The sequence below is a fragment of the Phocoena phocoena genome, chromosome 13 (assembly GCF_963924675.1).
Source record: "Phocoena phocoena chromosome 13, mPhoPho1.1, whole genome shotgun sequence".
NCBI lineage: Eukaryota > Metazoa > Chordata > Mammalia > Artiodactyla > Phocoenidae > Phocoena > Phocoena phocoena.
The window spans coordinates 78,481,258-78,505,930 of NC_089231.1; the positions used below are offsets into that span (position 1 = coordinate 78,481,258).

A 24,673-nucleotide genomic window follows, 5' to 3' on the forward strand; every position below is an offset into this window, starting at 1 on the left:
TTAGGAAATGTTTGTATTGCTAAATCCAGTTCTTAATGGGTGAAGGAGGAAGTTGGCCTGCCTTGAGCTCACCCTACTGCAGGGGCAGTAGCCATTTCTTATCCCTTTCCTCATGGTTTGGTTGGAAAGCCAGTCCTAGGCACACTAAATGGTCCGGGTCACACCTGGAAGGGGCGGGGCCTGCCTGCACCGGGGCGTTGCCGATGTTTCCCAGATGTCAGGCCTGTGGCCACCACCTCCATCCTGACTCTACACTGCTGCCCCTACTGTTACACCACCACCTGCTAGGACATGGCTGTAAGGTGGGTCTCCTTAGAGAGGCGAGCCCCACAAATGGCGGACCAGGACAGTTGGTGGCTGTGCACTAGCTGGTGAAGAGGTGGATTGTTTCAGCTGGCAGCCGGCCGAGGCTCCTGCACATTATCCACCCTCCCTGTTCATTCCAGTGCCTGCTGCACAGAGAAGAGTCATAAACATTTGTTTACTGGCTGTTGAAAGAATTACAGCATTATTTATTTTGTCTAAAAAATTAGAAACAACCCAAATATCCATCAATATGGAATCATATATCCATAGACAAGTTCTATGCAGCCTTTAAAAAGAACAAGATCTATGTATAGGTACTGACGAGGAAAGAACTCTCATGTTATTTAGTAGGAAAAACAAGTTGTAGAACGACAGTCCCATCGAGAGAAAAAAATAATTTTATACACAGAGAGAGAGAGTGTGCACGCAACAGACAAGACAGACGTGTATAGAAGAAGTCTAGCAGTACATAGCCCTCCACATCCACAGGTTGCGAATCCACGGATTCAACCAACCTCGGCTCGAAAATGTTCCCCCAAAATTCTAGAAAGTTCCAAAAAGCAAAACTTGAATTTGCTGAGCACCAGCAACTATTTACATAGCATTTACATCGTATTAGGTGTTGTAAGTAATCTAGAAATGATTTAAAGTAGATGAGAAGATGTAGGTTATATGCAAATAGTACACCATTTTATATAAGGGACTTACTTGAGCGTGGGCAGATTTTGGTATCCGGGGGGTCCCGGCAGTAAACCCCCATGGATACCAAGGGACAACTGTATACACTAAACTGTTAAGTGGTTATTTCTGAGAGATGGCTATCCAGAAGGTTACACAAGATATATTATGTTTGAAATCAGAAAAAAACAGATTCCTTAGAAATTTCAGAGAAATCTGAATAATTGACAAAAATGAAAGTTAGGATTCTAAGACTAGGATTTGTGAAAATACCTTAACATCTCTAAGAAGGAAAAAACAGAAAGTTCTTTTTAAACAATGCTTGCTTCCACCAGGTGCCCTCTAGATCTCCCTGGAAGCCAAAGAGAAAGGAGTAGACCCTGCAGTGTCCGAGACTACACACTGCATCTCCTGCAGTTACCTTTGTCAAATATACAACATGGTTCAGTCATTTTAGATAATTCTTAAAGAAACATCCAACTTCTATACAAATTTGCGCCTTTATCACTGTTTAAACCCTTTTGTAATATACATGTGGTACTTAAGAAAAATATCCCCAGCAACATCTATTGATTTGGCGGTCACATCAGTGCAGAACATTTTCTCCAAGATTTTAGCTATGGGTCGTTTTTTCCTTCTTTCCAGCATATCCATACACTTCTGAGAGTGAGTCAAGTGGCCATGGGTTGAGACTCACCCAACTAGGGCAATAAAGAGAAAAATTAGTCTAATGCATGGTCTTAACAAGAGGGAGAGTGTGAGCATGAATAATTAATCTCACTAGTCTGTGGCAATCAGATAAAATGAAGTCCCATTTGCTCAACCTTATTAAAAGAGAGAGAGCGCGGAGGGGAGAGAGAGATGCTAAAGGTTGTTGAGGGACTCGTAACGTGGGAAGAACCGCCTCTGAGATGGGTAATGTGTTTTCTAATCTCTGCGGTCTTTAACTAAACGTAATGGTCAGGGTACTCTTTGGATAGTTCTGATTCATTGAATTATTAAACATTTTAGAAAATACTTGACTCCTGACTACTAACTTATACGATGAATTTGCAGTCTTTCTGAAGAGGGATTAGATCCCTCTGTTTCATTCAGAAATGATCTATCCTTGTCAAAAAAGAACTTCTAAAAAAAAGTGTAAAGACATAGGAACAGACTCAATATCAGATTTTAATTCTTATACTTATCGTGGAACATTTCTTCCTGCTATATATGTTGAAGTATTTTAAAAAGAAGAAGAGATTGAGTCCAAAAGCCCTCTTGAAAGCTGTATAGTGATATATAAGTGCAGAATGTTACTTTCAGGGTAGACCATGACATTGCTGGTGTTTTTTTTTTTTTTCTCCCTCCAGGAACCGATTTTTATGTAATTTTTAGGGTATTTACTGTAGATAGAAGATTTGATTTATTTCTGTGTCCATACTTGGAAGAAGAATCTTATTTTGGATATTTTACAGTTGAAATTTTCTCAGAAACTTTTATTTTCAACTGCATGAAAATAAAAATAAAATTTAGCTTGTTCTCTATGGTCTTTAGGGATTAAGAAGGCATTTTACGGGCTTCCCTGGTGGCGCAGTGGTTGAGAGTCCGCCTGCCGATGCAGGGGACACGGGTTCGTGCCCCGGTCCGGGAAGATCCCACATGTCGCAGAGCGGCTGGGCCCGTGAGCCATGGCCGCTGAGCCTGCGTGTCCAGAGCCTGTGCTCCGCAACGGGAGAGGCCGCAGCGCTGAGATGCCTGCGTAACGCAAAAAAAAAAAAAAAAAAAAAAAAAAGAAGACGTTTTACATTTTGAAATTGCTCTTTCCTTTCAGATACCATGAGCAATTTTACTTAATATTATAGTGTTGTTTTGACTATTAGGAATTTCCAAAGATTCAATTGTTAGAAATATGTGTCAACAATGAGATCAATGGTTTTCAAGGTGGAGTCAATTTATTAACCTCTCAGTACTAAAATAGGAATCTGTACACTGATAATTGATAAATGTATAGGTTAATAGGAAAAAATAGCACATCATTTTCATGTGTGGACTAAGAGAGGAGACGCTACAAAATATTAACATTAAAACTTTTGAGTTCAGTGATTAATTTTAACCACATGATCAACAGAATATAATGTATGCTCACGTGTGTGTGTGTGTAAAATGAGGAGGCTTTTGAACAGTGAATTTGGGTGCAAGGACTAACTATGTCTTCAGTACATAAAACAATTACTGACCCATGGCAAGCACTTAATGTTAATTGAATTACTAAGATCTTTTTAGTAAAAGACTTAAATAATCTTCAGAAAGATTCCTTATGAATCATCCTTGTTTCCCCATTTGCTGGAGAAAAGGCAGTGTTCAAATGTAATGAATACATTGTCTAGAGATCAAGGATACTCTTACTTGCCTCCATACCTTATGGAACAGAGCTTACTATAATTAGCTAGTGGAGAGTGACTGAAGAGAGAGATGTTGGGGAATATCAGTTATACCTCAATTAAAAAAATTTTTTTTAATGTTTGGGAATAAGACTATGTTTTGATTTGTAGTTTAAAGGAATCATCTAGTGGTTAACTGTACAAGCTTCATCATCCTGGATGCTTATACTGTTTGTTCTTTTTACCTTCTGTGGTATAAATACAGAGTGGGAAAAGAGAGAGAGAACCCTGTTCACAGACTTCTTGTTAGCCTCCCCCATTAACTAATCAGAAGCAGTCAGTGACCCTTAGTTTCCATGCTTCTTTTTCTGTGTTAAGAAATTGGGATACCGAATTTCCCCATTTGGCATTTTTTTGTGTCCTATGAGTTTGTTTGCACCTTGGCCTGGAATTCTTTGGATTTTTTCTCTGATGTTTCCTTTTGTCGTTCTAAGAGCCATCCTTATACTGTCATTACCTGGAAGGGGTCAGGAAATGGAGTATTAGAGCCTCTTCTCTAATGGGAGCTGGTGCTGTGACCGTGCCCCGGGGCGACGCTGGGTGGAAATTGTTTGTGGGGGCCTGCTGCCCCTAACGCACACCCACGTGTTTTTCCTCCTCCCCAGATCCTGGTGTATAGCCTGGAAGCAGAACGCTGCCTCTCGAAGCTGGGCAACGCGCTTGGCGACTTCACCTGCGTCAACCTCCGGGACAGTCCTCCCAATCTCATGGTCAGTGGCAACATGGACAGGAGGTAGGTGTCAGTAGAGTCGCATCTTAGAGCCACAGGCAGCTTCTCTTGAGGCCTGACCGCTCGGCCTCCACTGAGCTCACTGATTTCCTCCCTGGCTCACCCTCCTCACTTCTCACTCACATCTCTGCCCACCTGAGTTCAGCCCTGATCCCATAAATACCATCCCTGTGAACTTGGAGAACAAAGTCTTGTATTAGGTAATAGTTGGATGGAGTTGCGTCTCTGCCTCATTTCTGAAACACCACGGGAAGGTTGTCTTTTAGGCCATTTGGTGGACGCAGTTGGTGGAAGGTCCAGTGAGACCACTTGGAATATCTTTTGTCCCCCTGCTGTAAAATTTGTTTGGCATTTAAAAGCTCACTTTCTAATATTAAAAACAACCACCTAAGGGATGAATCACGTTCAGCAGAATAGGTTTGCTGCCAGACGATGTCAGGAGTGTGTTTCAGACCACTGTGGCGTCCCTCCGGTGATGGGGGAAAAAAGAGACTTCATGTGAACAGACTCCAGTTTCTATTTAGCTGATTAGCAGTCTTCCCTTTAACGTATTGGCTTAGGGAGTCGGATTTTCCCAGTACAGGGTCCAGTGCCAGCTCCGGCCGCTCCAGGACCCATCAGCATGGAAGGATTAAAGTGTTTGAAAAGGCTGTCTGAGTCCAAATTTTAGGCTTTTTTCCTTTCTCTTCCCTCTCCCCCTTGTCTTTTCCTTTTCTTTCTTCTTCTTCTTCCTTTTTTTTTTTTTTTTTCTTCTTTTTTTGACTGGTTATCTGTCATGTCTGATCCAGTGCCCTGAAGAGAGGTAGCATGGCTGGAGGCCAGGTTCAGCTGGCGCCCCCTCCCCTGGCCAGCCCCAGGCTGCAGGTGGCGGGCCACTTGGTGGGGTATCAGATCGTGAGGCGGGTCCTCCTTTGTGCCAAATCCCAGACCTCTGTCGTACCAGTGCAGCAGCTTGCAAAAATAATTATTTTGTCAGATAATATTTTCAACTTCTGACCTTCACTACTACTATCTCCCTCCCAGAGAGCAAAAAGATGTGAGTATGCTTTATTGAAAGAAGATACCTGATCTTTTTTTCCTCGAGCCCTCCTAAAACAGCTGATACTTCTCATGCTTGAGAAAACTGAACTCCTCAGTATATGTCCAGGCAGTTTTTCTCTTAAAAAAAAAAAGAAAACAGGCTTGATAAGTGGCCCCACTTGTGGCACAGCAAATGAAACACATCAGTTTATAGTTTTACTCTCCCATTTTCATTTCTGACTGAGCTGTACAAAGGCTCCAAGCTTATCTGATAGGATCTACCCGCAGGGATCTAACAGCTCTTCGCTTTCCAGGAGAGCAAATGCAGAGGGCTCTGTGGGGCATCCAAATGGAAGGGTTTGGGATTGTAGGTTATGCTTCAGAGTTTGTTGACAGCATGACCATTTAGGTGTTCAACCACAGCTAGGCTCCCAGGAAACCAAAATGGTGTTCCAGAGAAGAGACCTCTGCTTTCTATATAACGTAGCCTCATTAGCTCCAGAAGCACAGTTACAGCCAGATTGTCATGACCATCGTCAGCTGCACGTCCTGCTGTCAGTGAGGAGGCCTGTACATACTCGGTAAAGCTGATGTTTTCCTCTGGAGCAGGGCTGCCTGACCATGCTCCCCGTTGCCAGAGGAGAAGCCACATGCGCTGTGTAAAAGGGCTCTCTGGTCATTTTGAAGGCCAAATCTGACCATGTTAAAATCCATTTTATTAGTAAACCTAGTAAACCAAAGTTACGTTTTTTGTGGGGTTTTTTTTACACCCTTTGTCTTTTTGGATGAAAAGAATAGACTTGGGACTTGGAGTTGGGGAGGGGGCTATCCAAAGTGGCATTTAATCAGGGCCACTTCTAGCTCTGTGTGCCAGCTATTTGACCACTACCGGCACCGCAGAGGCTCGCCATCATATGTAAGATTGTCTTTATGGGTCACACTAACGGTGTTAGCGATATGAATGTCAAACATGGGGCTTAAAAGCACTATACATCTGGAAAAAGGAAGGAATAAGGACTCTAGACTTTAAGTGATAGAGGTATGTCTTGTGGGGTTTTTCCCAGAGACTTAATAGCTATGAGTAGGAACTCATCAGAGATGCACACCCAGGCTGGTACAGCTTATGTTTTATTTCAGAAGTGGGACGGAGGGGGCAAATACTATGAAGAGAGCTAGGTGGCTATCACTTCATGACAGATGCAGTTTAAAAACCTTGGAACCTCCATTTTTATTTAAAAAACTGAACTTCTATTGCATTCTCTTAGTACTTTATAAATAACTTGAGAATGAAATGGACTCGAAAGGTACATAAAACTGTCCAAGGTTAAAACAAAAATAATGTTTCTTTAAAGTAAGGAAATCAGCTTGAGTAACTTTGCTAATAACATGGGTGGACTTTTCTAAGGAGTTGGTTTTTTTGGGGGGGTGGGTATAAGCTGAAATAAAAAATGAAACAAATAGCTCACCCAGCTTGTCACTAGAGGTTAAGTAGAGTCTGATAAAGATTAAGAGAATGATCAGGGTGGGAACTGAGTTATGGTTGGATTGTACTTTTCCCTCGCTGGGAGGGAAGGTTTATAAAGTGGGGTTATATAGGTGGGGCTCTGCACAAGAGTTTTAACACTACAGATCAATGAGGTTTTTTTAATGCATATTTTGTCCTTTCCTGCTAAGCCAAGAAGAAAGAGTGGTAAGTAACATTAGAGGAGGGAGCGGTGTGCATCCGGTGTTAGGACAGGATGCTTGTGTCTTACCACAGTGTCTGTCTAGTGCTCAGAGAGGGCTTAACTCTATGTTTTGCATTTATTCTAAGATGCACTTTTTTTTCTTTACATTTTCACATCTGTGAAAATCAAGATGTGTCTTTTATAATAACATCTTACAAATGGCAGCATGTTAAAATATTACATAAAGTAATGGTGCTTCTTGAATTGGATGGTGTTTTCAATTAAATAAAAGTCTGTATTTGTTCAGTGAAGGCAAAAATAAATCTTAGGACTTAGAACAGTTATGAGAAACTTGAATGGGTTACCAAGATAAAGTCTGCAGGAAATAGACCACTGTGAGTTTTTTTGTTTTGTTTCTTTAGTTTAACCTTTGGGGTTCACTGAACATTTAGAATCTGTAAATTTATGTCTTCCACCAAATTTGGGATGTTTTTGGCCATTATTTCTTCAGATATTTTTTTCCACACTGATCCCTTTCCCCTCTCCTCTGGGACTTCAGTGATGTGAAGAACAGACTTTTTGATATTATCCCACAGGTCACTGAAGCTCTATTCATTTTCTCTCCTAAGCCTTACATTCTTCAAGTTGCAAATATCTACTGATTTAACTTTGGGTTCATGAACTGTTTCCTCTGTCACCTCCATTCTGCTGTTGAACCCATCTAGTGAATTTTTTATTTCAGATTTTATACTTTTTTGGTTCAAAATTTCCATTGTTTCTGTTTCTCTGCTCAGAATTTCATTCATTCTTATTGTACCTTAACCTCGTGGAATATAGTTACAATAGCTGCTTTAAAGTCACTGATGATTCCAAAAGTCTGGGTTATTTTAGGGTTGACATTTTCCCTTGAGAATGGGTCACATTTTCCTGGGGCTTTTGGGGTGGGGGTATGTCAAGTAATTTTGGATGTATCCTGGACATTTTGTGTCCACTTTCGATCCTGTTACATAATCCTCTGGAGGACGTTGAGTTTTGTTTTTGTTTTAAACAGGCAGTCCCCCTGGTTAGGTTCAGACTGCAAGTTGTATCTTGCCTTCCGTGGGTGGTGATTCCAGTGTCAGTTCAATTTCCAAAACCTTTGCTGTGCTTCTCTGACTGCCCTGCACATGTGCCACCCAGAGGTTAGTCTGAGCTGGCAGTGGTTGAAATCTTACCTGAGCCTTTGCTGTACTGCTTTGGGTCTGCGCCTGCGCCACGCGCGGGGTCGCACGCGGTGTCACGGGCTCCTCGTCTCCAGTTCCTCCCTCTCTTCATCCCTGTGATTCCTAGCTTTCAGGGCCCTTGTCCACTGGGCCTCTGACGAGAAGATGGGGTTTCTCTCAGGGTTTCACCTGCTGGCATCCCTACCACCATGCAGCTCTGTGAATAGGGACTGCCTTGGGGCAAAACCAGACAGAAAAGAGATGGGGGAAATCCCCAAAAATGCCACACCCACGTTCTTTGGACTTAGGGGCTTCTCTCCTTGGTTCTTCAGAAAGAGGGTGTTTCTGTTAGCGTTTTAGCTACCACACAGCTGTGCTACAGGAGCTCACACTCGGGGTGAGGCTGTGAGAGAGAAACTCCTTTCCCCACGGACCCTTCCTCTGTGGCCACTTCACCCACAATCCACTGTAGTGAGTCAACTCCCCAGGGTCCTCAGGTGTTTGCTTTTTGTGTTTTGTCCAGAGGTTTGGGTTGTAGCAGCAGAAGACAGAGGCAGTAGTGGGCTTACTTTAGGTCAGATGCAGAACTCCTACTCTCTTTAAATAATTTAAATAAACTGTTTAGTTGGCAGTAGAGGGCTGTATTAAAGGGGGTCCCTTCCCATTCTGTTGCTCTCAGTCTTCTCATCTGGGATCTGCTCATTTCTAACGAATGAAATCAGGGATCTAGACCAGAGAATGCTCTGCTGGGGAGAATCAAAATAAGAGTTGGTGATAAGGGTGGGACTTCCCTGGCAGTCCAGTGGTTAGGACTCTGCGCTTTCACTGCCACGGCCCAGGTTCAATCCCTGGTCGGGGAACTAAGATCCTGCAGGCGGCACGGCGGGGCCAAAAAGAAGAGTTGGTGGTAAGGGCATACATCAGGTTGTTAGTGGGCTGCCAAAGCAACGTGCACCGAGCCAACAAATCCCACTGCTTTTCCTCCTGTAATCTTAAATTGATTTAAAAAATTTTTAGCTTTATTGAGATAGAATTCACATACCTACAATTCACTAATTTAAATTACACAATCCAGTGTAAAGTTCACAAGGTTGTGCAGTCATCACCAAGTCAGGTTTAGAACATTTTCATCACCCCAGATAGAAACCTTGTGCCCATTAGCAGTCACTCTCCATGTCCCCCCAACTTCTCTAGCTCTAGGCAACCACTAATCACTTCCTGCCTCTACGGACCTGTTTTAGATACTTCATATAAATGGAATCATAGAACGTGTGACTTTTTGTGACTGGCTTCTTCCACTTAGCATAATGTTTCCAAGATAAACCTGTGTTGTAGCTTGAATCACCACTTAATTCCTTTTTATGGCTAAGTAATATTCCATTGTATGAGTATACCACATTTACTTATTCATTCATCAGTTAACATTTGGGTTGTTTCCATTTTTTGGTTATTATGAATAATGCTGCTGTTACCATTCAACTACAGATTTTTGTGTAGACATATGTTTTCAGTTCTCTTGGATATATACCTAGGAGTGGCGTTGCTGGCTTATATAACCCTATGTTTAACTGTCTGAGGAACTGCTAGACTCTTTTCCAAAGTGACTGTACCATCTTACAGTTCCCACCAGCAGTGTATGGGGGTTCCAGTTTCTCCACATCCTTACCAGTACTTGCTATGGTCTCTGATTATAGCTGTCCTAAAGGTATGATGCTGTTGAACATCCTTTCATGTGCTTTTTGGCCTCTTTGGATAAATGTCTATTCAAATCCTTGGCCCATTTTTTAATTAGGTTGTCTTTTTGTTTATTGAGTTGCAAGAGTTCTTTATATAGTCTGGATGCCAACCTCTTATCAGATATGACTTGTAAATATTTCTCCCCATTCTGTGGGTTGTCTTTTCACACTTGATAATGTCCTTTGAAGCACAGAAGTTTTTAATTTTGATGAAATTCCATTTATCCAGTTTTTCTTTGTCATTTGTGCTATTGGTATCATATTGAAGAAGCCATTTCCTAGCCTAGCCCAAAGTCACAAAGATTTACTCCTATGTTTACTTAAAAGAATTTTTATGATTTTGGCTCCTACACTGAGGTCTGTCGTTTTTGGAGTTAATTTTTGTATATGGTGTGAGGTAGGAGTCCAACCTCATTCTTTTTTTTTTTTTTTTTTTTTTTTTTTTATGCGTTACGCGGGCCTCTCACTGTTGTGGCCTCTCCCGTTGCGGAGGACAGGCTCCGGACGCGCAGGCTCAGCGGCCATGGCTCACGGGCCCAGCCGCTCCGCGGCATGTGGGATCTTCCCAGACCGGGGCACGAACCCGTGTCCCCTGCATCGGCAGGCGGACTCTCAACCACTGCGCCACCAGGGAAGCCCAACCTCATTCTTTTTTGCATGTAGATATCCATTGTCCTAGCATCATCTGTTGAAAAGACTATTTTTTCCCCATTGAATTGTCTTGGCACCACTGTTGAAAATCAGTTGACCATAAAATAGAGAGCTTATTCTAGGTACACTCACCTGATTGAAATTTAAAAGGATTTATTAAAGTAAGCTAAATGTTTCTATGTTTCCATACATCATTTTTGTCCACTGGTGGTATTATGGGCTGGCTTTTAAGGGTTGCAGAATTTTTGGTCTAGCGGAGCTCTTTAAGACCATCTAATAGCTGGCCCAGCTAAGGAAACAGGTCCAGAAAGGTCGAGTGATCAGTCCAAGGGGCTTATTTACTCTCTATGGGCAATAAACAAAGAACTCTAAACTTTAGAGATACAGCTTTACAATACATAAAGCTCTAACCATAGCCTACTTGGATTAAACTGGGCAGTTCTACCTGAAAATACATGTCTTTCTAGTTGCTATTAAAAATGAATCATTCACCAAAGGCCATCATTGGTGCTATATGTATGTTATAGCTACTAATTTGGGCATATAACGTTGTTTTAAAAAATCCTCTTTAATATAGGTTCAATGAGACAAAACAATCATGTTATTGGTTTCTTTTAAAAAATGAGTTTTCTTGATTAATTTGGTCATTTAAAAGAAGAGAGACTGTTTTAATGCCGTCTTGCTTGTTCCCTTTATTTTCTGGATAGAAATATAGCTGACGGTCAGGTCCTTCTTAATGAAACTGCTGAGCCAGCGTCTGAACAGGCTTCATCTTTGCCGTCAAATACAGTTTGCCTTATTATTTTATGGGACTATTTTATCCAAACCAATGGGAAGCAAGCTCTGAGTTGTGACCCCTAATTAGAGAGTGTCGGAGCTTCTCGCCTTGACAAATGCAGAGTTGTGGTGGCTTCTGGTGCTGCTGCTGGCCGTTAGGGAGAGTGAGTGGGGCGTAAATGTTACATTTGCTCCATCTGCAAGTGTTGTAATAAGTTATTCAAAGCTCTTAGCACAGGACCAGCCAGAGCGTGCCTCCCTCTCAGTTCCAGCACGTTTTCCTGCCCATCAGATGGATGCTCCTCTGTTGGAGTCTTTGGAAGGTTCCGGTGTCTTTTGTTTTAATTGGCGGGCTTGAGCTGACTCCTATGGTGTGATTTTCATTAGAGAGGGGCTGGAGAGAGGAAGTGTTGGAACAGCCCTCCAAACCCAACCATGAATATTAAACATAATACAATTACAGCTTTCAGACCAATTATTTTTTTCTTTTCAACGGGCAAAGTTGATGAAACACAACGCTGGATAGGGATTCACAGTGTCTACCATTGGCTTCTTTTTGTCCCTGGAATCAGTTGTCTTGGCATGTTTGTGCCCATTTGCTGTGCTACCTGTTTCCCCACGTCAGGAATTTGATTTGAGCGCTGAGGGTATGGGCTCTGCCAGGGAACGCTGCTGTGCACGCTGGGGCCGCGCCGTCAGGTGTGTGAAGCAGAGATGCATTTCATGATGTGAACTCGAAGGGTTCGCGTGGACTTCGCACCCCGCGCTGTGTGCTCTCTCTTTCTGTCAGCCAGAAACCAGAGCAGTGCCTTTTTGAGGAGATGTCTTCTAAGTGCTTCTCCTTTTTCCCTGTGGGGAGAAGTTCGAGTCTGTTTTTTGGCCCATTTTTGTTTTCCTTAGTGATAAAATACACGAATGCTGTATCTTTTGGTGTATTTGTGTATTTTGTTTGGAGCCATCCATGCCGGTATCTAAATACAATAGGAAAACAGATGGCAAACTTTGAACTTCTGGACCAAATTTGTGTTTGCCTTTGTCTCCTTAACAGCCAAACTGTAAATTATGGAGTATAAATATTCAACAGAGGAGCTCTTTATGAAAATCACTAGAGCAAAACAGACCCGTATTAACCAAATACGCACCGAAAAGTACTCAAGCTAAAAATCTCTCCCCCCTCCCCTTTCCTTTTCAAGTTCCCATTAGTAAGCAGTGCAGCTGTAGCCTCCAGGCAGAGTTCCTTTCACAGCAACTTTACCTTTTCTCCCTTCTCTAACCCACAAATGCCTAGAGATTAGTGTCTGCAAATGCTGACTGCGGGAGCTCTGGAGCTCTTTGTCTTCTGTGTGTTTCCTGCTCACTCCGCATCTCTCTGGTCACAGACCCCTCCCTGGGAAGAGGGCAGGCAGGGTGGGGGGCCTGGCCTCCCCTCTGTTGACTGGCCTGCTGTACTAAGGGAGCTCTCAGTCAGCCTCGCCGCCAGCAGGGAAGAAGCCATGGACCTCACTCACCCCCGTGTCATAAGACTATAGATTTCTAAAACCCTGTTTTATTTGAAACAAAACATCCACATGGGAGTGTATACAAGGTACGCTGTGTACAATTTAAAGAACGGAACACCTGAGCATCCCCGCCACCCACCCACCCACTTAAGAAACAGAGTGTGACCAGTACTTGTGAAGGCCTCTGGGTGCCCCTCCCAGTCATGAACGAGTTCTTGTTCCTTAAACAACATGGCAGCATCTAGAATAAAAAGTAAAAGCCGCATTTATTCCCCTCGTTCTTCCATTGAGACTCTTCCCCAAGGTAACTGTTGTTACCAGCTCCAGTATGTCCTTCCAGAATTTTATCTTTAAATTTTTTTAACTTAAGCAGGTAACCTTTTGAATTCAAAAGCACAAAAAAGTATATATAGGGAGAAGTTGTCTCCTGGGAGCTTCTCTTTCCTCAGCGGAGGCTGTGCAGCGGCGTTCTCTAGAGGGTGCCTGCGCACAGATGCGCGCCTCCCTCCCCCGCCCCCCCCCCCCCCCCCCCCCAGCTGCCGTCATGCAGCTGGGCCTGGTGCGCTCGGTGTGTGACTGTTCGGGCGACGGCTGTCCTCAGTATGTGTAGCTCTGCCTCATTCTCTGATGCCCGTGCAGGTCTCCACTGTACCGGATGTACCGTCACGGCTTTACCTGGCATCTGCTGATGGAGCTAGGTTACGTGCCTTCCCCGTTGAGTCACTCAAATTCATGACAGTGTAGATACTGTTTCTGATTTTTTCCTGTTGGTCTGATTATCAGAAGTCTTTTTGTCTCAGGTTGCTTTGGGGACCCCTTGTGTCTTTTGCGGTCCCCCCACTTTATTATGATACTCTGTAATACGTATTGCTTTTCATTTATTCTGATTAGAGCTCTGATTAGATAGAGCTCGCCTATCTTTCATTTTGGAAGAACATCGGCCATTAACACTTTGAACATCGCTTCTTTGCCACACACTAGATTTTTTTCCTCCTGGGATTTCTTTTGGGCGTAAGCTGGAACCGTCATCCCCTTCTATCCTTCCTGTCTCTTAACGCTTCATTCACATTTTTTATCTGTTTCTGTCTTTGTGGTCCATTCTAGGTAACTTCAGATTTATTTTCTAATTTACAAATGCTTTGTCTAATCTGTTTCTAGCCTATCTAATGAGTTTAATTGCAGGGATTATGTTTTCGTGTCTAGAAGTTCTATACTTTTTTATAAAGCAAGGTCTCAATACTCCCCTTTGAGTGGACCCCAGTCTTACAGCCTTGCCCCCGTGGTACAGTAAGAGCCAGTCCTGTTGCTTCCTGAGACTGGCACCTGCCAATAGCCTCACCCCCACCGCACATGCATAGAGGCAACCAAAATTGCAACTCGAGCTCTCCAGCCTGGTTTTCTGCACGGGCCCTAGAGAGGTCATTTACTCTGTGAGCTCAGCAGTGCACTTAAAAGGATGTAGTTAACGTCTTATCCAGCAGTATGAAGTGATTTTCAGTGGGAGGGTCAACAGGGGGCCTGAAACAGAAGCCTCATCTTTGCTACTGAAAAAGTACTGTGGCTAATGGCCTTGTATGTATATATGTGGATGTGCATGTATGTTAGATATAGCCTATATAAAACCCTAGAAGCAGAACTGCTAAGTCAAAGTGAAGTTTATTTTTTATTTTGTTGGATATTGCCAAGTCACTTTCTTTGGGCTTGTGTTCACATCAGCCGTACAGAAGTACCTCTCTATCCAGGGCTCACCAGCGTGGACGGGGTCTCGGAGTACTACCAGACTTTACCTTTGCTGGGTAGGCAGGTTGAGTGGTATTACTGCATTGTAGTTTTAGCGCACTCTCATTACCAGTGAACGTGAACGTCTTACAGTGTTTAAAAGCCATTAGTATTTCTTTTCCTGTGAACTATTTTTTCTTAAACTTTAATCCTGGGTTATCCTCTTTACTATAAATTTGAAGGAATTTTTTTATAAGAAATTAGTCCTCTGGTGCAAACATTTTTCCCAGTTTACCATTTGCCTTGACTTTTTTTTTTTTTGTAATGTTTAGAAAGGCCTTCCTATCCTGAATATTTGTTTCAACTCTCTGAGCCCTCTGTATTAATGTTGGTGTAATGCATATGGTAGAGCTCCAAGTTGAGAAAGTTGTGACAGGGTATTTTGCTTATAATTGCAAATTTAAGTGGGATCTTTTCTTCAATTACATTTTTAAAACTAGTGGTTGTACAAAGGATAGTTATTGATTTTGACATATTAAAATACATTTGATTCTGAATTACCTTGGATTGTCAACCCTAATGATACATTTGTCCACTTCTCTTTTATCTAATTGTATCTAATTTTTTTAAAACAATGTGAAATAATATTGGTAAAAGTAGATTACTATTTTTTAAAGACTTTTCATTAGGAATAAGTGTTCTGTGTCATCAAATCTCTCTTCAGTGTCCACGGAAGTGACCCTCTCTATGGGTTTCTTGTTGTCAGAGAGGCATGGTGGACCACAGGAATGGACATTCTAGACAGAGTCCACTTGCTGGTTAACGTGTTGCTGTGAGTTCTGTTGGTTGATACTTTATTCAGGTCTTAGCACTGGTGCAGATCTGTCGTCTCTGTCACGCTTGTGGTGTCAGGTTTTGCGTAATAACAACGCTGGCTCCATGTAAAGAGTCAGAGCTTTCCTCCCTTTGCTGTGCTGTGGAGCAGTAGATGTAGCCCAGGGTTTGGGGAATGCGGGGGGGGCGGTCTGTTCCTTCCAGGTTGGACCCATTTTGCTTGTTCTTGTTTTGCAGGGACAGCTTGCTCCTCGACAGCTTTCCCAGCTTGCTCTGTGTTCCTTGATCTATTTGGATTTTCTGTCTCCTGGGGGTTAGTTTTGATAATTCTTATTTTCCTACAATGTCATTTATTCATCTAGGTCTTCAAATATGGAGATTCAAAAAATGAACTCAAGAAATAGAAAACCCGAATAGATTATAATGATGAAAGAAACTGAATTACTAAAAAGGGGGGAAAAGCAACCTACAGAAATGAGGTCCATGTGTGGTTTTTTAATTGAAATATAGTTGATTTACAGTTTTATATTAGTTTCGGGTATCGTGGGTTTTTTTGTTTCTTTCCTGGCAAGTTTTATCAAACATTTAGTAAACTGTATCCTTCTCATCATTTTGAAGTACTCTCAGGCTAATGCTTTTTGCTCCGAAATCTACCTTTTCAGGTATTAAAATTGTCACCTCTTCCTTGTCACATGCAAATGTGCCTTTCGTGTGTAGCATATATTGAGGGGTTTTTTTAAAATCTTTTTTTTTTTTTTTAAAGTAAAGTACTATTTGGTTCTTTTTCAAACCTGCTTTTTAAAATTATTTATTTATTTATTTGGTTGTGCTGCATCTTAGTTGTGGCAGGCAGGCGCCTTAGTTGCGGCATGCATGTGGGATCTAGTTCCCTGACTAGAGTCTTAACCACTGTGCCACCAGGGAAGTCCCTATATTGAGTTTTGCTTTGTGACTTGAGGCTCTTCAGAGGTGGGTTTGTCCTGTGTGCGTCTGCCCACCCAGCTGACACGATAGGGCTTTCTAAGCTGTCTGCTAACATTCAGTGTTTGTTTCATACATCCCTCCGTGGCGTGTGTGTCGGCTCCTCATGGCCCTTCTACATCACTTTCTTTCAGAGAGTATCCATGCGTAGCTCACATTGAGTCCTTTTATGTTTAAAAAAAAAAAAAAGTCTTCATTATGCCCTCAAACTTGGTAGGTGAGCTAGGTATCGAATTTCCGGTTCAAATAATTTCCCCTCACGCAGAGATACTTTGTGTCTGTGCGTGCTCATGTACCTGTAAGAGTTTAGGACCTAGGACGTGTTTGAGATGATCCCTTCTCCCCACATTATTTGTGTCAGACATGTTTGTCCAGCTCCCCTGCTAGCTAGCTAGTGGCATCTTTTCAGGGCAGCGACTGTCTTTTCCTTTGTGACTTGCAGCATAGGGGCTGTTAATTTCACCTGTACTGAAATGTTGCCACATTCAGTTTTGGCTCTTGTGGCTTATTTCAGGAACTGTTGGTACTTCTAGTGGATAAGAGATTTCTGTCTCATCTAATTTATCCTTATGTGGAAATTCAGCATATACTTGTATAGAAAGTAGTTTTTGAAGATGTTCTTAAAGAAATTCAGATTATTACAAGGTAAGTAATTATCTCAAGACTTTAGATAAGTGACTGCCAAGTCCACATACTCTTATCACGATTCTGTTACGCTTAGTCAACTGTAGATGCATCGCCTTTCCAAATTTCAACAAGATGGTGATGAACTTAAAAGTTGAGTTAAATTACCCGAAAAGTGTTATTTTCCCAACCAGGTAAGGGTTCAGGTTTCAGACAAATGTAGCTGTTTTACAGCTTGCTCTTAACAGACTTTTATATGAACAGCAAAACTGCCATGCTGGGCAGTATACTTACCCTCTGGACAGCCTTCTCAGGCCGACGTCCCCGTGGCACTCAGGTCAGCCTCCATCGCAATGGGCTTGTGCCCAGGGCAGGCGTCTCCCCTGAAGTGAGCAGCAGGGCAGCTAGTGTATCTGTTCTGAGTCCTCCTTATTCCGTGCTTTGAACGGTGGGGAGTGCTCTAAACTAGTTCATTGCTAGTGCCTCTTGGCCTCCTCTGAGAGTACACTAAGGAGGTGGTGAAAGTTTAGTATCAGTATTTAGATGTCCGTAACTGAGGGGTTTCATACTCTGTTTTCATAGTGTTGCTGTACACAGACCAGGATGGCTGAGGAGGAATTCGTCATTTCAGGCTCTAATGCTAATCTCTGCGCTCGTCTCTGGCCCTGCAGGGTGAGGATCCACGACCTCCGCACTGACACGATCGCCCTGTCCATCTCTGCCCACCAGCTCGGAGTCTCTTCAGTCCAGATGGACGACTGGAAGATTGTCAGCGGGGGCGAGGAGGGCCTGGTCTCCGTGTGGGATTATCGGATGAACCAGAAGCTGTGGGAGGTGCACTCCAGGTAAGGTGGGTCCTCAGGTGCTTCCAGTAACCACAGTAGCAGCAATGATGGCATCAGTCAGCCCCTGAGCCGGGTACTGTGCGAGTGCTGTCCACACGTTACCACGTGGTCCTCACTGCAAGTCAGCTGCTGCGAAATGGGCTCAGAAATGGCGCTGGTCACTGTTCAGACTGCCACAGCTCCCAGCTCAGGTAGAGACCACGGTGGGGCAGGCCAGACGGCAAGCAGAGGCACTGCAGGCAGCCCATCTGCCCCCAGGTGGGGCAGGCCCAGGCCCCCCCCCCCACTCCCCTCCACTCCAGGAAGTCTTGATCTTCCTTACTGTTTACAAGGGCGCTTCAGACAAAGTATTCAGGCTTCAACTAAGGAGGAATTTGTAACTTTAACCTTTAGCTCTAAAATTCAAGAGCTGTTCTCCCAAGTTCAGCAGAGGGCTGTATGGATGTAGGTAAATGAATACTAAGGTGGCCCAGCTGGTTAAACGTTGCGCACTGGCGTCTGACCTTTAAAGCAGAGGCGGCCTTGCCTGGAGCAGGGGTCGGCTGGAGCGGACCCGAGGCTCTCCCCTGTTGCCCATATCCATCCAGCCCCCGTGCCTGTGTGAGACGGGCACCGAGCTCCCCTGGAATGAGACGTGTTCCCACTAACTGCGGAGAGTGACAAAATGAAGACTGCTCACAAGTCTAGCTTAAGTATGAGGTCAAAAGAGGAACTGGTTTCTTCCTTGGAAGGTGGCCATAACCGGTGCTTGGGCCTGCATCTTTCTCAGAGCACGGTGGCCTCCACGCTTCTTGGTTGGCTCTGTCCCTCCCTGCCTGCTGTGGTGATGCACTGAGTTGCCACCAGGTGGTGCCAAAAGGCAACTCTCACGCTTGGGAGGCCCAGAACTGTCTGCCTTTAAGGACACCCTTCTGTTTTAAAGAGCTGACTCGACCTGGCCTCCAGGACAGCCTCCTCGGCAGTCCAGGCCCCCAGGGACTGCCGCCAGCAGCTCCGTTTAGTTCACTAGGCCTGCACTCCAGCAGATCTCATTTCTCTCTCCCTGAAAAGCTGCACTCCCTCGGATGGGTCATTCAGGGGAAGCCAGGCTAAGCGAGGTCGTGCCCAGAACTGTCGTCCCGTCCCAGCCTTCCTAACTCATTTGTAAGTGCACATGCAGTTCTCACCAGTGCTTAGTGGCTTGTCCCGGAGAAGGCCACCAAGGCAAGGCTGCTGCCTCGTCCGGCTCCCGCCCGGGGTTCTCGTACTCACTCGTGTCCTCGCGACACAGCTTGCTGCTGCTGGGCCTGATTCCCTCTCAAGCTCTGGTCCGGCTGTTGCTCGGTCTCCTGCCCCACTGGGCCCTGGGCCCTGAGCGAAGTCCTCCAGCCACACTTTCTCCAGTTGGTGCCGCAAACCCTGGACTCAGGCACTCCTCTTGAGAGAGTCCTCTGCTGTGGCCAAGACGCCTGTCCCTGCCTCTGGCACAGCCGTGGCTCAGCCTGAAGGGACCTCCCCCTCAGCCCTTCTGCAGCGGTCTCCTGTTCCTGCTGCCAAGTGCTGAATTCTGTGTCTCCTCTTGTGCTCTAGAAACACTGGTTATTTTTTGTGGGAATGGATCTCACCTTCTTAACAGTTGGGAATCCCTCTGATGGCAGGCATCTGCTTGCATTAGACATCTTTCTTATCCTGTGTCTCCTGGCTCAGTGCTCCGCTGGAAAAAAGTTTTTAGAATGAACAAAAGCCTTTGCTACATAGGTTTCAAGCCATTTTGTTCCAAAACTTTCTGAATGGCTTTCACAACCCAGAGTACACGTATCATTTGTAGCCCTCTGACTTCAGGACTGGCGGGCCTTTGTAGGGCACCACTCAACACAGCCTGCCGCTGGGGAACCTGGCTCAGAGAGCTGGAGTGACTCGCCCAGGGCCAGCCGGGGGGGCAGAAATGGTGCTGTTCTCCACTGCGTGTGTCCGAATTGTCTCAGGTTGTTTGTCCTCTGTGTCCCAACGCACCAAGGTGTTAGGGCGTCAGCCACTGAGCACAGGGATGTTGAGACGTGTTTACAGAGCAGGCTTGGCGTGGGGCCTTCTCCAGCTAGCTTTGGGAACTGAGGCAGACACTGCCCCTCTGGGGGCCCGGTTTCCTCCTCTGTAAAAGAAAAAGCTGGCTTAGGTGGTTCTAGAGTCCCTTGCAGCTCCAGACTTCCGAGACCAAAGCAGCAAAGGTGGGATGTGCTGAGCGCCAGTGGACTTAACCTTGACGAGCGTTCTCTCCCGTCTGTTCCAGACACCCCGTGCGGCACATCTCCTTCAACTGCCACCGCCTCATCACGGCCCACGTGCCCTACGAGAGGGTGGTGCGCAACGCCGACCTGGACAACTTCGTCACCCACCGGAGGTCAGTGCTTGGGCTGGGTTGGTCCAGGTTTGTAGGAGTTCAGACGAGACACTCTTAGCTTGATTTTATTAACAGAACATCCCAGGCCACGGTGGTCCGTACAGGATGGTCCCCTCAGGCTTAGCCGCTCGTCAGGAGCATACACGTACATGTGGCCAGGGTGGGATTAGCCAACAACACGTGCTGAGTGCGTTTCAGGCACTTCAGCAGGACGCTACAGGGGGGTGGGATGGGAGCGGGAAGGAGGCCACATGTGCCAAGAGCCCAAGACAAAAGGCTTAGGGACCTGTGGTATTGAATACTAGTGACAGAGGCAAAGCAGACCGGGGCACAAACCCGTGTCCCCTGCATCGGCAGGCGGGCTCTCAACTGCTGTGCCACCAGGGAAGCCGGGACCCTTTCTGATTACTACTGGCCTGGCTTGCGAGCAGCCTCGTGTGAGGCCTTCCCTGAGGCTGACCCTTCCTGCCTCCCTGTTCAGCCAGATGCCTCCCAGCACTCAGTTCCCTCCATCAAACTTGTCTGCTCACCTGTTCGTCTCTAGTCCCGGGATCTGGAGCGTCCATAACACACTGTGGGGCCGAAGCAGACATGTGTCACGATGACTCGCTCTCCTGTCTCCAGCACGTGCCTGCTGCAAAGACAGAAGTCATTGGGGGGCTGGGGACCAGGACTGACCCTGCCGCTGTCTCTGTGCTTTCTCTAGACACCGGGGGCTGATCCAGGCCTACGAGTTTGCAGTGGAGCGGCTGGCCTTTCAGAGCACTGTGCCCATCTGCCGTTCGTCCTGTGACACCATACCGGGTTACAACTATGACCTGGCGCTTGCTTTTCCCTGTGACGACATCTAGAGAATTGTCTCATTTGGGAGCTGGGAGAAACATGGGAAGAACCAATTCTGTGTATTTTAGAACTACAGAGGAGCACCTCACTAGGTTTTAAGTGTTGGGGGAAAAAAGCAACTGCAGGGCGCACTTATGTGACCCCCACATCTTCCTCTACTGCCTTTGCTTTTCTCCAGGCTCGTTTCATCTTACTCTGTTCTCACTCTCTCTCTCATGGCTTTCAGTACCACACACTGATGGCTCAGATTTATACCTCCTTCCCCCACGCTCCTCCACCGCAGCCCTGCATCTGCTCCCCACCTGTCTCAAGAGTGTCGCCCGGGCCCAAGCTGGGACCTCCCCACATCATTCTGTACACTACACACAGCCCTTGCTCCAGCTCTGAGAGAAGGCCCTTCTGCACCCCTGCTCATCCTCTTTCCAGTCTCCAAACCCTTGCTTCTTTGGGGGCCTTTGGACATGCTGGTCTCTGAGCCCTTGGATCTGAGACCAAGAATTCATCTCTGGGTCGTCTTCTCTGACACCACCACCCAACCTGGGAGAGAGCGCTTTTCCCCGGTAGATTTTAACGTGGTTATAATTATATATTTATACAACTACTTCATTAATAACTGTTTTGCTGACTATTGTGTCTGCAATGCACGATACAAAGTAGACACTTTCTACGTACTGTAAACACCCATCCTCCGCATGGGGTGGAAGGTGATGGGTTCTGGAGTAGAGACTGAGAAGGGGAGAACGCGGAGGGACCATTACGTTCAACCACTGAGCTAACACGGGGCAGCACGAGAGGTCGCTTCCGTGTGATAACTAGCTTCCATTTCCAAGGATTAAGAGGACAAAGCCTTGCGTTACTCACGATTTAGACTGTTGTGAGCAGCAGCCGCCGTCCGCTGTACCTTCAAAACAGCAAAGCAGAAAACTGACAGAACTACTCAGAGAAACAAAATCCATGCTGGTGATGCGGAGGAGTTACTTAATTTATAAGCGTGACGTGATGGATGTAGGATTCCGTCCCTTTTCAAATACCCACAAAACATGCATAAAAAATGACCATGTATGAAGGCCACAAGGAAGATCTCAGATTACACAAAAAGCAATACCAGACAGGTCCAATCCAGTGCCCCCAGTCCCAATGTGGTACGATTAGAAATCAACAAAAAGCTAAACAAAAACATATACCTGGAAGCCCTAGGCACTCCTGAATTAACTTGGTTTTAAACAGGGAAAGAAAAATGGAAAATAGAAACTCTCCAGACCAGGGTGATGATTGATAGTGGAAGCACTGAACACCAAGACCCAGGGGACGAGGCCCGAATAGGCGGGGAGACGTCATGACTTTATAGAAAATAAGACAGAAAAACAAAGTAGAAAGAAGGAGTTAAATCCTTCTTTAAAGGAGTTAAAAAAGGATAAAAATACACTTCAATGAACTAGAAAACCAACAAATAGTGAAGCTGACCATAAAGCGGAAAGCAGGTTTTTGGAAAGACAAAATATACAACTCTTGATGAAGGAAAAAAAAGGCACAAGGGACTATCAAACCGAGTATTTTCAGCATGGGGAATCACTTCCCACCGATCCAAGAGCAAAGTGAAGCTTTCCTGTTCACAAGCGTGCGCGGTTGGGAAATGCACCATTACGCGGAGTCCTACAACTTTTTGAGTCGTGAGGGTTTTGGAAGGTTTTTCAAATTAAGATCCTCAGTCATAAAAAAAATCCACATCCAACTAGACAGAGCCACATAGAGAGCCGCGACTGGGAACCATCCCCTCAGTCCCGAGAGCACTGCTTTCCTTCAGGCTGCCTTCCCGGGAAGGCATCAGTGCTTCCACTATCATCACCCTGGTCAGGAGGGTTTTCTGCTTCCTTTCAGAAAACCCAGTTACTTCATAAACGAAGCCAATGTGCAGTGGGCAAATGAAGTACGTACTTTATTTACGCTCGCTGCCTTGTGGTGCTCTGACCCCCTAGTGACCTCGCTTTATACGGTTTTCACCTCTCACAGTCTTAATGCAACTGGACCACTGCGGAAAGTTTATTTTTCCTTTTAAGAAGCAGCCCCTTCCAGTCTCATTTCACAGTTCATTTTGCAGATACATTCTCCCTCCTAGCTTTGCAGGAATTAAGGGTAATGGAAGAGTTCAAAAGAAATTCGACCCAGAAAATTTTACTGAAAGTAAAAACAGTTTTAAACTACTTTCATTCACTGCCAACTGCTGGTCCAGTGTAAATGTTACAAGCATGGGGTTTTTCCTCCCAGCCTGTTGATAACATCTCCCATTCACGGAAACCACCTGGGTTTTGTGAAGGAGGTTTATTGGACCCAAATAATCTCCAAGCACACCAAGTTCAGTGTTTTTTGCTTTAAACCTTACATTCTGGAAGAAGTAGCCTGATGGGGAAAGGATCAAAGTTCCTTTAGGAACCAACATTTACCAGTGGCTTAAAGAAATCTTGGCCCATGTCCACCCCCATCTGCTCATCCCATCTTACCTTTGTCTCCGTTGGCTATTTTGTGGGAGCTTCTTTGCAAGTTCTGAATTCTTAGTTGACTTAGTGTCTCCTTTTCTTCTGTATCTCTTCTGCTTTTCAGACTCGGGCCCCATGTCTCCCCTAAAGACAGAAGAGACTCATATACACCGCTGGGGGAGCCAGAGGGCCAAACACCAGAAATCTCTGCCCTGTCTTAAAACATTGTATGACTGTTTTCTGCTTTATAACATGTCCATGTTGGTTCTAGTATTAAATTTTTAAAATGTATTTACTGCTGAAATTACTTGTCACCCTGGCAAGGTGCGTGGTGACAGTCCCCTGGCATACCACTTTACCAGCTTCCCCCCACCCCGGAAATCTCACCTGACATGTTGAATAGTTTTTCCCAGAACCACTATTAGAGGGGCTCCTAGCCCAGGATCCAAGAAACCCACACAACCATATGTGAAATTGTGCATAAGGGCATTTTCTGGGAGGAAGTATGGCTCTGTCATCAGGTTCTCCAAGGGAACCACAGTCCTGAGGGTTTTATCTGCGGCCGCTAGGCTGTGCTTTGCAGTCTCAGCCGTGTGCTGCCATGGTGCTGCTGCCGCCCAGGCAATAATCCATTTGCAGAGACACCCCAGGGCCAGCAACACCTCCCCTACCAAGGCTGCCCAGATTCAGCTGATTCGAGGAAAAACTGAATGTCCCCAACAGTGGAGTTTTGGTCCTTTCTGTGCACGAGAGCTGACCACACCAGGATGAAGTCCTCCGTACCCCTCCTCGGAACCAGAGGCCCCACGTTTGAGGGGATCACGCGTCCCACTCTGCATTCAAATGACAGGGCACAGCCTTCTCCTTAAGGCCGTCCACGGCCTGTCAGGACGGGCAGGTCTACAACAATGGCTGAGGCGGGGGCCGGCTGGCTCTCCCGACTCGGACCTTTGCTCTGGGCAGCAGCTGTGGCAGCCGGGAGCGTGTGGTGCTGGCTGCCCGTCTGTAGCGCCCTGGGCCTCGCAGACCTGCCCACGTCACCAGCGGCCAGGCCAGATGGCTCCCTGGCTGCTGCAGTGGGCAGTGCAGCGATTTGGACGGAGGCTGCCTGGGATGGGCAATGGCACAGCCCCTCTCGCCGGGCTCCGGCCTGTGCCATGCGGGTGCCAGCCTGCTCTCTGCCTCTGGTGGTGGGCAAGGGCTTCCGGGCAGAAGCTCTGTGCCGGGGACCTTTTCATCCCCTAGGAAGGGAGGGCAGGGTGCCCCCCGCCCCACCGTGTCTCCTGT

The 24,673-nt window shown here is 45.6% G+C and overlaps 1 protein-coding gene across 2 annotated transcripts in view; it reads left to right on the top strand.

Annotated features, from left to right (window-relative positions):
- The window catches only part of FBXW8 (F-box and WD repeat domain containing 8), a 111,572-nt gene extending 90,628 nt beyond the window's left edge, over nt 1-20,944 (top strand). The window contains exons 8-11 of one of the 2 annotated variants that reach the window (XM_065890210.1): nt 4,013-4,140; nt 17,519-17,692; nt 19,959-20,069; nt 20,776-20,944. In XM_065890210.1, the coding sequence (XP_065746282.1) occupies nt 4,013-4,140; nt 17,519-17,692; nt 19,959-20,069; nt 20,776-20,920 (558 nt within the window). In that variant the 3' untranslated portion in view covers nt 20,921-20,944. The remainder of the gene's footprint in view (nt 1-4,012; nt 4,141-17,518; nt 17,693-19,958; nt 20,070-20,775) is intronic. The other variant, XM_065890211.1, reaches the window with a different exon arrangement.
- Nucleotides 20,945-24,673: the final 3,729 nt, after the last annotated feature.